At 34.7% G+C, this 15,704-nt stretch overlaps 1 protein-coding gene across 3 annotated transcripts in view; it reads right to left on the minus strand.

Moving 5' to 3' along the window:
• EPHA7 (EPH receptor A7) overlaps nt 1-15,704 on the minus strand; it is a 266,105-nt gene that overhangs the window by 35,205 nt on the left and 215,196 nt on the right. For 2 of the 3 annotated variants that reach the window (XM_006872167.1, XM_006872166.1), the window contains exons 6-7: nt 4,617-4,741; nt 1,663-1,846 (exon numbers count right to left, since the gene is read on the minus strand). In XM_006872167.1, the coding sequence (XP_006872229.1) occupies nt 1,663-1,846; nt 4,617-4,741 (309 nt within the window). The remainder of the gene's footprint in view (nt 1-1,662; nt 1,847-4,616; nt 4,742-15,704) is intronic. The other variant, XM_006872168.1, reaches the window with a different exon arrangement.

Consider the following 15,704-nt stretch of genomic DNA (forward strand, 5'->3'; position numbering starts at 1 on the left):
AAAGTGAAAAGCTACAAAATCCATAAACACATCCTGAGATGCCAATCTGCTAAAAGGAAGGTAGGTGTTCTGAGCCTCTACATCAACAGTAAACTAGGAGATAAATTGCAATAAATGATGGCTTGTTTGGTGTATGGTATACCATATGTGGGAGTCCTGGTGTGGTGCTGTGGGCTAATGCATCAGACTGCAAAGTTGTTTAAACTGCAAGGTTGGTGGTTCAAGCTCACCAGCTGCTCCTAGGAAACCCTATACAGGGTCGCTATGGTTTGGAATCTACTCGACGGCACTTAACAGCATACCATATGTTAGGAAGTCATGGTGGCATAATGGTTTTGATCTCTGCTGCTAACCAATAGGTTGGCAGTTCAAATTCACTCGGTGGTTCCATGGGAGGAAAATCTGGCCATCTGCTTCCTTAAATATCATAGCCAAGAAAACCCTATGAGGCAATTCTGCTTCATCACATGAGATCATTAGGAGCTAAACATCTACTAGACAGCACCCAACAACAACGTATTATTTGTTATAGTGTGTATGTTTATGTACACGTACATGTATCAACACAAACAGTATATATATACACAGTATGTGCTATGATACAGTGCTACATTATAAAACAAAAAATGATAATGAGGCTTCAAAGATACTGGTGATGCTCCATTTTTATTATTTTTAAGGTAAGTGGAGGACACAGGGGTATTTATTTATTTTCTGTAAAACATTAAAACCCAATCCCACTGCCACTGAGTTTATTTCGACTCATTGCGAACCTACATAGGGTTTCTGAAACTGTAAATCGTCATGGGAACAGACAGCCTCATCCTTCTCTTGATAGTGGTTTGAATGGTCAATCTTTTTGTCTTTTCTTTAGCTATCCAGCACTTATCCCACTGCACTATTAGGGCACCTATCACATATATACTTTAAATATGTTTGTGAATAGGTTTAAATATTTCAAAACAAAATAAATGAGATAAAAATAAATATAACTTCTAATACCTACTTTCTGAACTCCAATATTTTAAATCCAGCTATATAGTCAGTAGCCTAAGTTAACATAGGCTCTTAAATATAATCTTTCTCCTGCACACTCCAGCATACTGGCCTCATTTGAGGTTTCTATGAAGGAAAAAGCTTTGACTGACACCAGTAGGGTCACTGTGAGGTCTACAAAACAGACTGTGTTAACATATCATTTGAATGAGTCTTTATTGTTGCTAACTTTTTTTTTTTTAATCCCATATTAGTTAAACTTCTTTAAGTCAAGAGTTTCTAACTTAACATTAATGCTGTGCCAATTCTTTACAAAATGCATAGACAAAACATTAACCAAAACCTATTGCTGTCAAGTCAATTGCAATTTATAGCCTGTTACTGTTAGGTGCTGTTGAGTTAGTTCCAACTTACAGGAACACTACATAAGACTTTTGAGGTGATAAATCTTTACGGGAGCAGAAAAGCTCATCTTTCTCTCAGAGAGCCGCTAGTGGGTTGGAATTGTCAACCTTATGATTAGCCGTCCAATGCTTATCCTATAGAACCACCAGCACTGTAATTCATAGCAACCATATATTCATTGTTTTATTTTGGTGCAAATCATCACCTTCCACAATGAAGAAAACAGAGAGAGTAAAAATCCAAACCAAATGTGGTAATTACCTTCAAACATTTTACCTGTAGCTTCCTCTAGTGTAGCAACATCCAGTCTAGGACTGTAATTTCCATAACCAGCAGCAGTAAAAGCTCGAATCTGGAAAACATACACTGTTCCTGGCTTCAGATTATTAATAGAGGCTGAAGTGGACTTGGTTTTTACTGTCGAGTAGGTCCGTTCCCTTTGATCCTAGGAACAATACATGCAGGGTATATTTAATTATGATTGCAACCAGGCAATTTGACAGTCAATTCTTGCAATTTATTTTAATTTGCTGCATTGTTTTTTATAAAGGCTGCATTGTACCCTGTGGATTATTAAAACATCTAGTTGTTTCTAGGATAACATAAAATTCAAATGTGAAACATATGCCTTTTGCTCTATAACTTTCGAAGAGAAATCATTTTGTAAAAGCATACATGATATTTTGAGACTTCTTTGTTGATACAGGGCAATATCTTATTAACTATAATATGTGTATACCTGTAAAATCTACAGTTCAGAAGAGTTTCTTACTTCATAATATCATTTTAAAGTTTTCTGAACGTTACAAAGAAAACAGAAAGCAATGTGATAAAATTTAAGAAAAGTTTTCAACTAGAAATTCAGTAAACATCATCACACTGACTATCAATGTTTTCATTAAAAAGTGATTTTACACAGAATAAAACACTAATACAAAATAGTCTTACTGAATGCTTTAAATTAAAACTATTGATAATATAAATGTTAAAGTACAATAAAATTTAGAGTGTAAGGCTATTTTAAAAGTGCCCATTAATTCACTTCCTTAATTTTTCAGATGTGGAAACTGAGTCTCACAGAGTTGTTAAAACAATAGAACAATTCTATTTTATATGGATCAAGCATATTTCCCACTAATATCATATAATAAGTCTAAGAATAAAATCAATATGAAACTAATTCAGTCATATAAAAACTCTATCACAATAATATTCAAATGAATCTGTATTTAAGGATTCATTGATATAACTCTTATAGATTATTTATTAAAAAATGCATAAAAAGAAAGACACGCCAAAAAGTTCCATCTTATTCATGCTTTAATAAATATTTGTGTTCAACTATAAGTGTCTGTCAGTAAAGCTATTCATTGAAAATTGAAAATGTCAGTCTGGTTGTTTTTACAATACAGTACAGTATAATACAATTCTACTATACTCTCGGCAATAATTGCCTAATTTGTAAATTTAGTAAATATAGAGATGCATTCTGTTTCTGTTAGGCAAAACTGAAAAGCAGCAATTTGAATTGATTTATTCCAGAGCAATAATCTGAAGAATAGTTGTACTATGAAAAATTTTACCCTCATTTACAAGTATATATATATTATCTGAAAGGAAACTAAATTGCTTTTCAAATCTGATACAATTTCAGGGAGCACTATAAGAGCTCAATGAAAAACAGATATGACAAAAACAACATTTAAAACAATAATGTCCTTTGAAACAAATCTGCTGGGGCAAGTAATATATTTCTTGGTGCAAAAATAAGATATTCACAACATACCTTTGACAATGGAAGTCATAACAGAAATGTAAGAAAATTATATAAACTTAATTTGGACATTAAAACTAACCTCACTTTAAACTACTTTTTCTTTCAAGGAAAAACAAAACAATTGTATCTATTATCAAACATGCATCTCAATTTATTCAATCAAGTTAATTCAACCCCACAGTTTCTTCAAAACTATTAATTTGTTGATGTTGTAGTTAGTTGCCATGGAGTTGATTCCAGCCAATGGTGGCTCCATTTGTCCAGGGTAGAACTGCTCCATAAGGTTTTCAAGGCCTTTCAGAAGCAGATGGGAACAAGTGTCTTCTAAGCACCTCTGAGTGGATTCAAACTCACTTTCTGTTACTAGTTAAGCACTTAACAGTTTGCTCCACACATGGTCAGCCTCTTTCTCTCTCTTGGCACTTCAGCTAACTCAGTTAAGTCAATAATAGTAACACTTAATATTACTACTGATTAGACTTTATAACAAATTATGCTGGTATTATCACTACTACTATGATTAGAAGTAAACATGTATTAATGGTTTTAACTAATAGTCTTAATACTTGAAACCTTGAATCGGGTATTTCTATATTGTGGGTCCTAGCTTGTGATTTGTGAACTGAATATAATTTTTTAAATGCTGTTTTTCTATATCCAGATGGGGTAGAAATAAATACACTCATAAATGTTTTACTATTTACTAAAATTTAGTCATTATAAGAAAGATAAAAGGACAAGTGCTTGGATTTTAGCCATTCAATCTTCTATGGAATGCAGGGATATAAAGAAGTGGTGGACATAGTTAATATAACATATAAAACACATTTCAGAAGCATTTTAAATAAACAGAAAATGAGAATGGCTGTGTGAAAAAATAAGTGTCACTTAATAAGATTTCCCATATGTTGGACACTGGACTTGGCACTATTTCTACATTATGTAATTTTCAGGATATCCTCTGATGGTAAAGTCTGCAAAATATGACTTTCTTTAGTTGACAAACTATTCTCAGTTTTATCAATTAATAGCCATTTGAGGACATTGTTATTATCATGGAAATCATATAGTAAATAAATCATTATGGGTTCAAACAGATGTACTAAAAGAAATATATTCCATTAATGAGTTGAGCTATATAGTTTTTATAGCACTAAAAGAAGCTACTTAACATTATGATACCAAAAATTTAGTAAATAAATATGTTACAAATGGAATATCTTCATTTGTATAGCACAGAAAGTTAATACTCAGAAATCACAATGACATTAACGAGCCAGAGATTCAGGGAGATAGTTATTAAAAATTGCTAAAATTAACTATGAATTTAGAAGTAGCTCCAAAGAGTTGGCATAATGACCAACTTTAGTCTCGAGTACAGTAGGATGACATGAGACACAGCACATCGTTGCACATTTCAGCTGCTCTTAGCACTTACTTTCTCATAATACTTGATTTCATATTCGGTGATGACTCCATTGGGATGCTCTGGTTCCTGCCAGGAAAGCTCCACACTCCGCTGCAGCACTCTCTCCTTCATTACTCCACTCACTTGCGAGGGAGCTGTTTGGACAAGATGTGTCAATAAACAATGAGAAAATTCACTGGATGCCTCAAATCAAATGTCACAACTGATCAGTCCCATGCTGTGCCAGTTTCATTTAGGTAAAAGAAAGCACCTTTTCATAGCTCACAATTCAGAAGCTAATGAATATTCAAACAGGACCTTATTACTGTTCATAAACCTTAATAGAAATTTAAATTAAAGTGCAAACAGCAGAAGATAACATTGTTCAAGTTAGTGAAAAATGGAAATGATGGGGCTGAGAATGACAATTAAGCAAATGAATGCTAATTAAGGCCAGAAAATATGATTTCAGATTAATCTCCAGTGATAACTAAGTCTAAATATTTATTTCACATGCAATGGTAATGCATTTTTAAAAAAAAAAATGTAACTAATACAGAAGCAGTATATGAAATGGCTACTTTAAGCTTCAAGTAAAGAGAGCACATGCAATTTTTTTTTTTTTGCTTTTATATTTCATACATTTATGTTAGTATGTATGTGTGTATTTCCAAAAAATTTAAATTAACCCTCGAAACATTTATACAGGTCATTAGGTCAATATACAAAAACAAAAAAGGTTAAGTTGTTGATATTTAAGTTTGTACAGACACATAACACATATAAATCATATGCAGATTCTTGTACCTGCAATTCACATTTACATAAACCAAATTCCAAACTTTTATAGAAACAAATCATAGCCACACATTTGCTTTCCCTTTACATGTACATAATATGCTGAGAGGACTCTCATTCTAATTAGTGGCACATATTCTTTTTGGTAGCTACGATAGGAATGAGGAACTCTGGTAGAGTAATGGTTAAGAAGCAGGCTGTGAACCTCAAAGTCACAGTTCAAAACTACCAGCTGATCCACAGGAGAAAGATGAGGCTTTCTGCTCCCGTAAAGAGTTATAACCTCAGAAATCCTATACAGGGTTGTTATGAGTCGGAACCGACTCCACAGCACATAACCACCACCACCACCAAGATAGAAACGTAGCAAACTAATATGCTTGGTGATGATTAACTCCTTGTCTTCTCTGCCTAAATGACTACGCTTCCTGGCTTTGTTAAATTTCAGCAGGGTCATTGTACTTCAGGGATCATGCTCTACCTCATTGGGAAAAATACTTTCAGGCTGTTAATTTTCAAACGTTCAAAATTGCTAATAATCCTGCTGACAGAAAAGCAAATATATAGGACCAGAGCTGTTTAAGCAAGCCTCTGGTGTCTATTCCTTTGGTTTTATTTTGTTTCTTAACATTTTCTTGTATCCATGTCTAGAAAGCACATTTTCCACTTATTTCTTGCTTAGCAATTCTGAGAAAGAATACAGAAGATTGATGATTCCTATTTCCTCTCAGATTACTAACAAAAGCATAACTAGGTCAGATTAAATGGGACAATTTTCCCTTGAGGGAGATGGAGATGAAGTACTCAACAGATTGTGTTTACAGATGAAATGCAGTTCTGATAAACTTCCAATGCAGCCTATTTCTAATAAAGAACCATATTTTTGTCACAACTTTTGAAATTTGAATGTATTCAGTGATGAAGAATATGGATCTAAAACGGTATGTCTCTCCATTCGAAATATATGTATCATATCAGAGAAGATTGCAGATTTCAAGAGGCCTCTTTCCTCAGGTTATAGCTTTGAGAAACATATACTCTAACTAATTGTGAAGTGAGAGTCTATTTAAAAATAAAAATGGTTCTACACTGACTGTTTACTAATGTGATTTTTTTTTTCCTACTTTCTCCTTCACCCAAGTAAATATGAGCCTAGCCTCTCATTTGTGGCTTACCATTGATTCCACTCCCATCCTTGGCAACCATCAAATAATATTTCTTTTACTGTGAAAACCTTTTCTTGACTTTTTATAATACTGGTCTTATGAAATATGTGTTCTTTTACGATAGAATTATTTCACTTTGCATAATGTGAGCATAAAAACACAATTTTATACTAGTAATAGTTCAATGAGAAGGTTCATTTTTTAAAAAAAGACATATACTTAAGAAATGATACCTAATTGCTTAACTTTTTTAAAAAGAATGTAATTCAGAAAAAAAAATCTGTATTTTAACAATTCTTTTAAGAAAAATTTAAAAAATGGATGTAGCACAGGTGAAAACATAAAATTGATCAATGTGTTGAATTACCAATATGGCTGCTGGTATTTCATCAAGATGTACAACTTATTTATGTCATAGAGAAATAAGATGAGGTTGCTGTTGTTAAGTGCCATCTAGTCGGGTTCTGACCCATAGCGACCCTGTATAGTGTTTCCAAGGAACAGCTGATGAACTTGAACTGCAGTCCTGGTTCAAGTGGACTCTACAGTCCAGCGCATTAACAAACAGCGCCACACCAGGCCTCCAGAAATAAGTTGTTGTTGTTGTTAAGTGCCGTTAAGTCGGTTCTGACCCATAGAAACCCTGTCTAGCATTTCCAAGGAGCGGATGGTGAACTTGAACTGCCAACCTTACAGTTAAAGTGGCTTTGCAGTCTGGTATATTAACCCACAGCGCCACAACAGGACTCCAAGTTTGTTGTTGTTGTTGTTATGTGCCAAGTTAGCAGGATATAAATTAGATAGCTAGTATACGTAAAACTTCAAATCTCCTTCAAATACCACATGATTTTCAGTGTAAATCAACCTATGTATTATACACTTTACATGATTTTTATTTCTAAAAAGGATGGTGAAGGAGGCAGGAGAAACTGAATGTTGAAGGTTATGTCGCAGATAAGCGGCATAAATGTCCTCACTTAACTCTCTGCAATATAGAAGCAAGATTTGACTATAAAATCAGACTCCATTTCTGTAAGTTATATCTTAAAGAAGCATTCGTTATTTGGTAATCGTAACTTCATATTTCATCTTGGAAAATAACCTTTACTATTAATATTATGGTGAGTGCGGATTTGAAAAATTAAAAATGAACACTTAAAATATATTTGAAATACAAGGTATTTTCAAATGTATACCACAGCATTAAGAGTGCATTATGTTAAAATGCGTTTTTCCCTCTTTGGCACAAGGAGCCATGACTGAAAATAACTACACACCCCATTTCCTGAATAAAAAATTGTATGTATATTTTTCTTTATCTCTTGCTGATACTGTATCAATTCACACATATTTTTAAGAGGGTCAGAGACAGAAGGTCTCTGCACAAGATACTTGGTGGTGGTGGCTGTGTGCCTCGAGTCGGTTCTGACTCATAGTGGCCATGTACAGGATTTCCGAGGTTGTAAAACTTGATGTGAGCAGAAAGCCTCATGTTTCTCCCGCGGAACAGCTGGTAGTTTTGAATTGCTAACCTTGTGGTTCGCAGCCCGATTTGTAACCACTATGCTACCAGAGCTCCTCGCTTAAGGTACTTAGAAGTGGATAAGTTCATTCTCAGACAATTATTTCTCTGTCTTGTGTCCTTCCATCAATTTTGCACAAGAATGTTGACTGCAATTCCCCCTGAGTTCCAGTATTTGTGGTAGAAGGATACACAGCTGATAAATAAAAACATCTCTAAACTAGCCAGATGGAAATATTGTCACTTTTAGATCAAATTATAGGTAAAAGTTAAATTAAAGTAGCATATGGTATCCTAATCTTAAAACACAATGATTGCTGAGATTATTATATTTGATCTGTGAAATTAATATTATTAAAACAATTTCACTCTGAAAGTATCCTTACACCAAAATATTCAATTAGCCCAAGTAAGTTTGTTTCTGAAATAAAACACACACAACTAAATTATACAGATACACACATATATGTGTGTGTGTGTGTATATATATATTATTATATAATATATATATATATACACACACACACATATTAAAGAATGCTTCTTTAACATATATATATGTTGTTGTTGTTGTTAAGTGCTGTCGAGTCGATTCCGACCCATAGCGACCCTGCACAGGGTTTCCGAGGCTGTAAATCTTTACGGGAGCAAGAAGCCTCATATATATATATATACTAATGGAATATTATGACATTTAAATTTTAATTTAATAATTATAAAAATTAAATAACATGTTGTAAGTACAATTGATATGAAGATAATAAATAACAACAAATAAGTCCCCTGAATTGAAAAACATATGAAAACAAATAATAGAGAAGTTTTATAACATGAACTTTTAATGGAGTTGCTAGCAAATGATTAACAGATTAATTTTTCACCTAATTTTCTAGAAATATTTAAAGATAAATATTGATTCCAGTAAAAGAAACAGCTAAAAGTTTATCTTTAAAGACACTGCAAACATACTGGGACTATGTGACATGAAACAGACGCTGCCATAAAGCACATTATTTATCATATATGTAAGTTGCATAAATGGCAGTAAAAGATCTTGGGAAATTCAGCAAATGTTTACTGTTGTCCAAGGGTGGTAAATCTAAACTGCAGGAAAATAAAACTGATAAAGTTGACGAAACACAAGACCCAAAAATGATCTTGAATATATTCAACCTAAATTTTAAAACCATCTCAAAAGCAGATTTGATGCATTAGACACTAAAAGATCAAAAACCAGAAGAGTTAAGGGATTATATCAAGAACATCATCCATAAAGAAAGCAAAAGGTAATATTGAATAATACAAGAAGCATCAAATAAAGATGAATGGAATACAGTCACTATACCAAAACAAACAACAATAAAACAAAACAAAACAAAAATCTGGTCAATGCTCAACCATTTCAAGAGGTAATTTATGATAAAAAACCAACGGTACTGAAGGAAAAAGTCTAAGATACACTGAAAGCATTGATGAAAAACTAGTCTCCAGGCACTGAATGAACACAAATTGAAATGTTTCAACAAACTGAAGCAGAGCTGGAGGAGCTCAATGATATATATACCAAGAAATCTGGAAGACACCTACCTACTTGGCCAAATGATTGGAGAAAGTATACTTTGTGCCCATTGATAGCAGAAAGTTGAAACCCTCAACCACTAATATCACATGCAAGTAGAATTATGCTGAAGATAATTTTAAAAATAGTACAAGCAGTTCATTGACAAAGACATGCCACAATTAAAGATGGATTTAGACGATGACAGGCATTCAGGGATTTCACTTTTGATATTAGATGGATCTTGGTTAAAAATAGATACTATCAGAATGATGTTTATTTGTATTGTACTGACTATGAAAAGGCTTTTGGCTGGGTGGATCATAGTAAACTATGGATAACATTGCAAAAAACCAGATATTCCAAAACACTTAATTGTGTTCACGAGGAATCTGTACATAGGCCAAGAAGCAGTCATTTAAACAGAACATGGAGTTAATGAATGGTCTAAAATAAGAATACATGTGTGGCAGGGGTGTATCCTTTCACCATGCTTATTCAATTTGTATGCTGAGCATATCAACTCATAAGCCACCACAGTACGACAAACTGTAATACAGAAACGGCTGAAAGCATACATTGACAGAGAACTTCCAGAGGTTCAAGCCAGATTCAGAAGAGGCCGTGGAATGAGGCATATCATTGCTGATGTCTGATGGATCTTGGCTGAAAGCAGAGAATATCAGAAAGATGTTTACCTGTACTTTATTGACTATGCAAAGGCTTTTGATTGTGTAGATCATGACAAGCTATGGACAATATTGCAAACTATGATTATTCCAGAACACTTAATTGTGCTCATGAGGAATCTGCACATGGACCAAGAGAGGCAGTTGTTCAAACAGAACATGGGCACACTGAATGGTTTCAAATTAAGAAAGGTGTGCGACAAGGTTGTATTCTTTCACCATACTTATTCAACCTGTATGCTGAACAAATAATACGAGAAGCTGGGGTCTATGAAGAAAAACTTGGCATCAGGATAGGAGGAAGACTAATTAACAACCTGTGATATGTAGATGTTACAATCGTGCTTGCTGAAAGTGAAGAGGACTTAAAACATTTACTGATGAAGATCAAAGAGCACAGCCCTCAGTATGGATTACATCCCAATGTAAACAAAACAAAAATCCTCACCACTGGACAAATAACATTCTTATCAATGGAGAAAAGATTGAAGTTATCAAGGCCTTAATTCTTCTTGGATCAACTATCAACACTCATGGAAGCAGCAATCAAGAAATCAAATTGCATTAGGCAAATCTGCTGCACAAGACCTTTTTAAAGTGTTGACGAGCAAAGATGTCAGTTTGAGGACTAAAGTGTGCCTGACCCAAGCCATGGTATTTTCAATTATCTCATATACATGTGAAAGCTGGACAGTGAATAAGGAAGACCATAGAAGTATTGATGCTTTTGAGTTACGGTGTTGGCAAAGAATATTGAAATTGCCATGGGCTGACAAAAGAACAATAGATCTGTGTTGGAAGAAGTGCAGCCAGAGTGCTCCTTGGAAGCCAGGATGGCGAAACTTCGTCTCTCATCCTTTGGACATATTTTCAGGAGGGAACATTCTCTAGAGAAGGATATCATGTTTGGTAAGGTAGAGGGTCAGAGAAAAAGAAGAAAACACTCAATGAGATGAACTGGTAACATGGTAGCATCAATGGGCTCAAGCTTGGCAACAATTGTGAGGTTGGCCCAGGACCAGGCAGTGTTTCATTCTGTTGTGCATAAGGTCGCTATGAATCAGTACCAAATCGATGGCACCTAACAACAACAACACGCTGAGCAAATAATTTTTGATGTTGTATTATATGGAGAAGAATGTGGCATCCGGATTGGAGGAAACCTCATTATTAACCCTTGATACACAGATGCATATACAACTTTGCTTGCTGGAAGTGAAGATGGCTTGACATATTTACTTATGGAGATCAAAGAATGCAGCTTTCAATATGGATTTCACTTCAATGTAAACCAAATGAAAATACTCACAACTGGATGAATGCATAACAACATGATAAATAGACAAGTTTTCAAAGACTTCATTTTGCTTGGATCCACAATCAACAATTATGGAAGTAATAGTCAAGAAATCAAACAACGTATTAGGCAAATGTGCTACACAAGAACAAAGATATCAGTTTGAGGTCTGTGGTGTACATGACACAAGGCATGGTAGTTTCAGTAGCCTCATATGCATGTGAAGGTTGCACAATGAACTAAGAAGACATTAGTAGAAGAGTTGATGCATTTAAATTATGGTCTTGGTAAAGATATTGAAAGTATGATGGACTGGCCAGAAGAGCAAACAAATCTGTCTTGGAAGAAGTACAGCCACAATGCTCCTTAGATGCAAGGATGATTTGTCTTTCTCTTTCCTAAGACATGCTGTTAGGAGTATTTCATCCCTAAAGAGAGACCTCATGCTTGGCAAAGTAGGTTGCGGTTAAGTGTCATCAAGTTGATTCCACCTCATAATGACTTTGTATAGGGCTTCCAAGGAGCAGCTGGTGGGTTTTAAACCCAAATAACGTTGTTACAGTCCAGTGCTTATCCTGCAGAACACATCATGAGTCCTTGGTAAAGTATGTTGTTGCTAAGTGATATCAAGTCAGGATCTGACTTATAGTGACCCTGTACCATGTACAGGGTTTCTGAGGAGCAGCTGGTGAGTTGGAACTGCAGGCTTTTACGGCCCAAACCGACTTTGCAGTTTACCACATTAACTGGCAGCAACACACCAGAAGTCCCAGTAAAGTCCTGGTCAGTGAAAAAGAGAAAGGCCTTCACTGAGATGGACTGACCCAGTGGCAGCAACAATGAGCTCAAACATAACAATTGTGAGGATGTTGCAGGATTACACAATGTTTCACTCTGTTGTGCAAAGGGTCGCTATGAGTCAGAATCAATTTAATAGCACTTTCCACACATTAAAAATCACTTTTACAAATTTGAACAAAAAAGGTGGTGTGGAAAATAATATTTGTATTTGCAAAGAATACAAGCGGGCAAGATGGGTCAACAAACCTAAAGGAATTTTAACATGTATTTAAAGTGGTTACATTTATTGACATACATTAGATTTCCAATGTGCTGTTAGAATGTTGTTCAGTATTGTTCAGTACCATTGAGTTAGCTCTGACTCACAGTGACTTTGTATAGAGTATCTAAGGAACAGCTTGTGGGTTTGAACTGTAAATCTTGTGATTAGCAGTTCAGTGCTTACCCTACAGTATCACACCAGGACTTCAGATTTACATTCATTAAACATAAAAAGCGAAAATAAAAACACTTTAGAAGTGTGCCAGAAACAAATCTGATACTACCAGAAATATTCTTTCACTGAACACTTTAGCTGCTATATATATTATCAGTATGGAATTCAATTTTATCAATCCTTTGAAACAGCAAATGTATTTATTATTAGAAGCTTAGTATTTTACAACATACAAATTTTAGCTTTCTTGCACTTCTTACAGGTGTTTCATTTTTGGTCAAACATATAAAAAATATACAAATGTACTTCAATAACAAGACACTATTCTGTATAAGTACATAGTCCAGTGAAATATCATGAAGCATATTAATCACATTTCTGTGGTACATAGGTATATATATATATATAAATCTAACATATGATTTCACTAAACTTTAATTTCCTGGCTGTGAAAAAAAAAAAAACAGTCAGTTAAAATATTATGAACAATAAGTAAGAAGTTTTAGCTAAACAAAAGTGCAGGACTATAGGAAATTGCAGGGACTATAGGAGTCTGCAGCACATAAAAGCAATCTATTGGCAAAAGATAGCTGCCATTTTTTTGTGGGGAAGGAGGATTTTAGAGAAGCATGCTCAGTGACTAAAACCAACAGATAAAATTTCATACTATAATAAGTACTGTTGTTGTTATGTGCCATCGAGTGGGTTCTGACTCAAAGTGACCCTATATACAGTTTCCAATGATTGGCTCATGGGTTTGAATCACCGAACCTGATGTTTAAACTAACCTTACGGTCCAGTGTTGACCCTATATCACTCCATAATAAGTACTGTGGTGGTGGTGGTGGTGGTGTGCTGTGGAGTCAATTCCAACTCATAGCGATCCTGTGCAGGATTTTCGAGGCTGTAAATCTTTATGGGAACAGAAAGCCTCTTCTTTCTCCTTTGAAATGGCTGGTAGATTCAAACTGCTGACCATGAGATTAGCAGCCCAACTCAAAATCACTGAACTACCAGAGCTCCGTAATACGTACTATAGTTGAAAAAAAAAAGTTAGTGGTAGATGAACTGATCTTTTTTTTCCCAAAATAATTTTTTTTTCTATTGTTAGCTATTTACTATGGCAATTAGTATGATGTTTAATTCAAAATGTGAAAGTACACAAGGTAATATGATATATGACAAAATGAACTTTTGTTAAAGGTTAAAGGGTATTTAATAAAATGACAACTTGAATAAGAACTGAAAACAAAATATGAATAATGTGAAAAAAATGAATATGATATTGAACTGATAAATCAGGAAAATGAAAATATTATGGATAGAAGCCAAGTAAAGTATATATGGGAGTAAGCACAAGAGACTTCAGTAGGGCACTAATACACACACACAAATACATGTTTATGTTGTTGTTAGGGGCCCTTGAGTCAGTTCCATCTCATGGCAACTATGTGTACATCAGGATGAAACACGGCCTGGTCCTATGTCATCCTCACAATTCTTGTTATGTTTGAGACTACTGCAGCTGCTACTGTGTCATTCCATCTAGCTGAGGGTCTTTCTCTTTTTTGTTGACCCTCCATTTTACCAAGCATGATGCCCTTCTCCAGGGACTGGATTTTCTTGACAGCATGTCCAAAGCATATGAATTGAAGTCTTGCCATTATTGATTCTAAGGAGTAATCCAGTCAAATTTCTTCCAGAACAGTTCTTCATTCTTTCTGGCATTCTACAGTAGTTTCAATATTCCTCATCAAAACCATAGGTAATGCATCGATTGTTCTCAGGTCTTTCATATTCATTATCAAACTTTCACATGGACATGAGGCATGTGAAAATACCATGGCTGGAGTATGGTGCAATTTAGACCTCAAAGTGACATCTTTGCTCTTTGACAGTTCAAAGAGTTGTGTGATTTTTTTTTTGTTATACATTTGTCTGCAATATGACATTTGATTTCTTGACTGCTGATTCATGAGCCATGATGGTGGATTCAACAAAAATGAAATTTTTGACAACTTCAATCTTTTTCCCCCCCATTTATTGTGATGCTACTTATTGGTTCAGTTGTGAGGAATTTCGTTCTCTTTACATTAAAATGTAATACATACTGAAGGCTGTATTCTGTGAGCTTATCAGTAAGTATTTCAAGTCCTCTTTGATTCCAGCAAGAAGGTTGCATCATCTGCCTATTATAGGTTGGTACTGAATCTTCGTCCAATCCTGATGCCACCTTCTTCTTCATATATTCCAGATTCTCAGATTATTTGCTCAGCATACAGATTGAATAATGATGGTGAATGGGTATAACCTTGATATACACCTTTTCTGATTTTACATCATTCAGTACATTTTGTGTTCTGTTTGAACTATGACCTTTTGGTCTATGTACAGGTAACTCATGAGTGCAATTAAATGTTCTGAAATTCCCATTTTTGGCAATATTATCCACAGGTTATTGTGAATGAAACAGTCAAATGTCTTTGAATAGTCAATAAAATACAAATAAATAGCTTTTTGGTAGTCTTTACATTGGACAATCTCTTTGATATCTCAAGCGAGTAAAGTTTTGCTAAAGGTAATACAGAAACGGCTACAATCACACATTGACAGAGAACTTCCAGAGGTTCAAGCTGGATTCAGAAGAGGCCGTGGAACGAGAGATATCATTGCAGATATCCGATGGATCTTGGCTGAAAGCAGAGAATACCTAAGGATGTTTACCTATGCTTTATTGACTACGCGAAGGCTTTCGAGTGTGTGGATCATGACAATCTATGGATGACATTGAGAAGTATGAGTATTCCAGAACACTTAATTGTACTTCTGAGAAATCTGTACCTGGACCAAG

This window comes from Chrysochloris asiatica, unplaced genomic scaffold (assembly GCF_000296735.1).
Source record: "Chrysochloris asiatica unplaced genomic scaffold, ChrAsi1.0 scaffold00185, whole genome shotgun sequence".
NCBI classification, from domain to species: Eukaryota; Metazoa; Chordata; class Mammalia; order Afrosoricida; family Chrysochloridae; genus Chrysochloris; species Chrysochloris asiatica.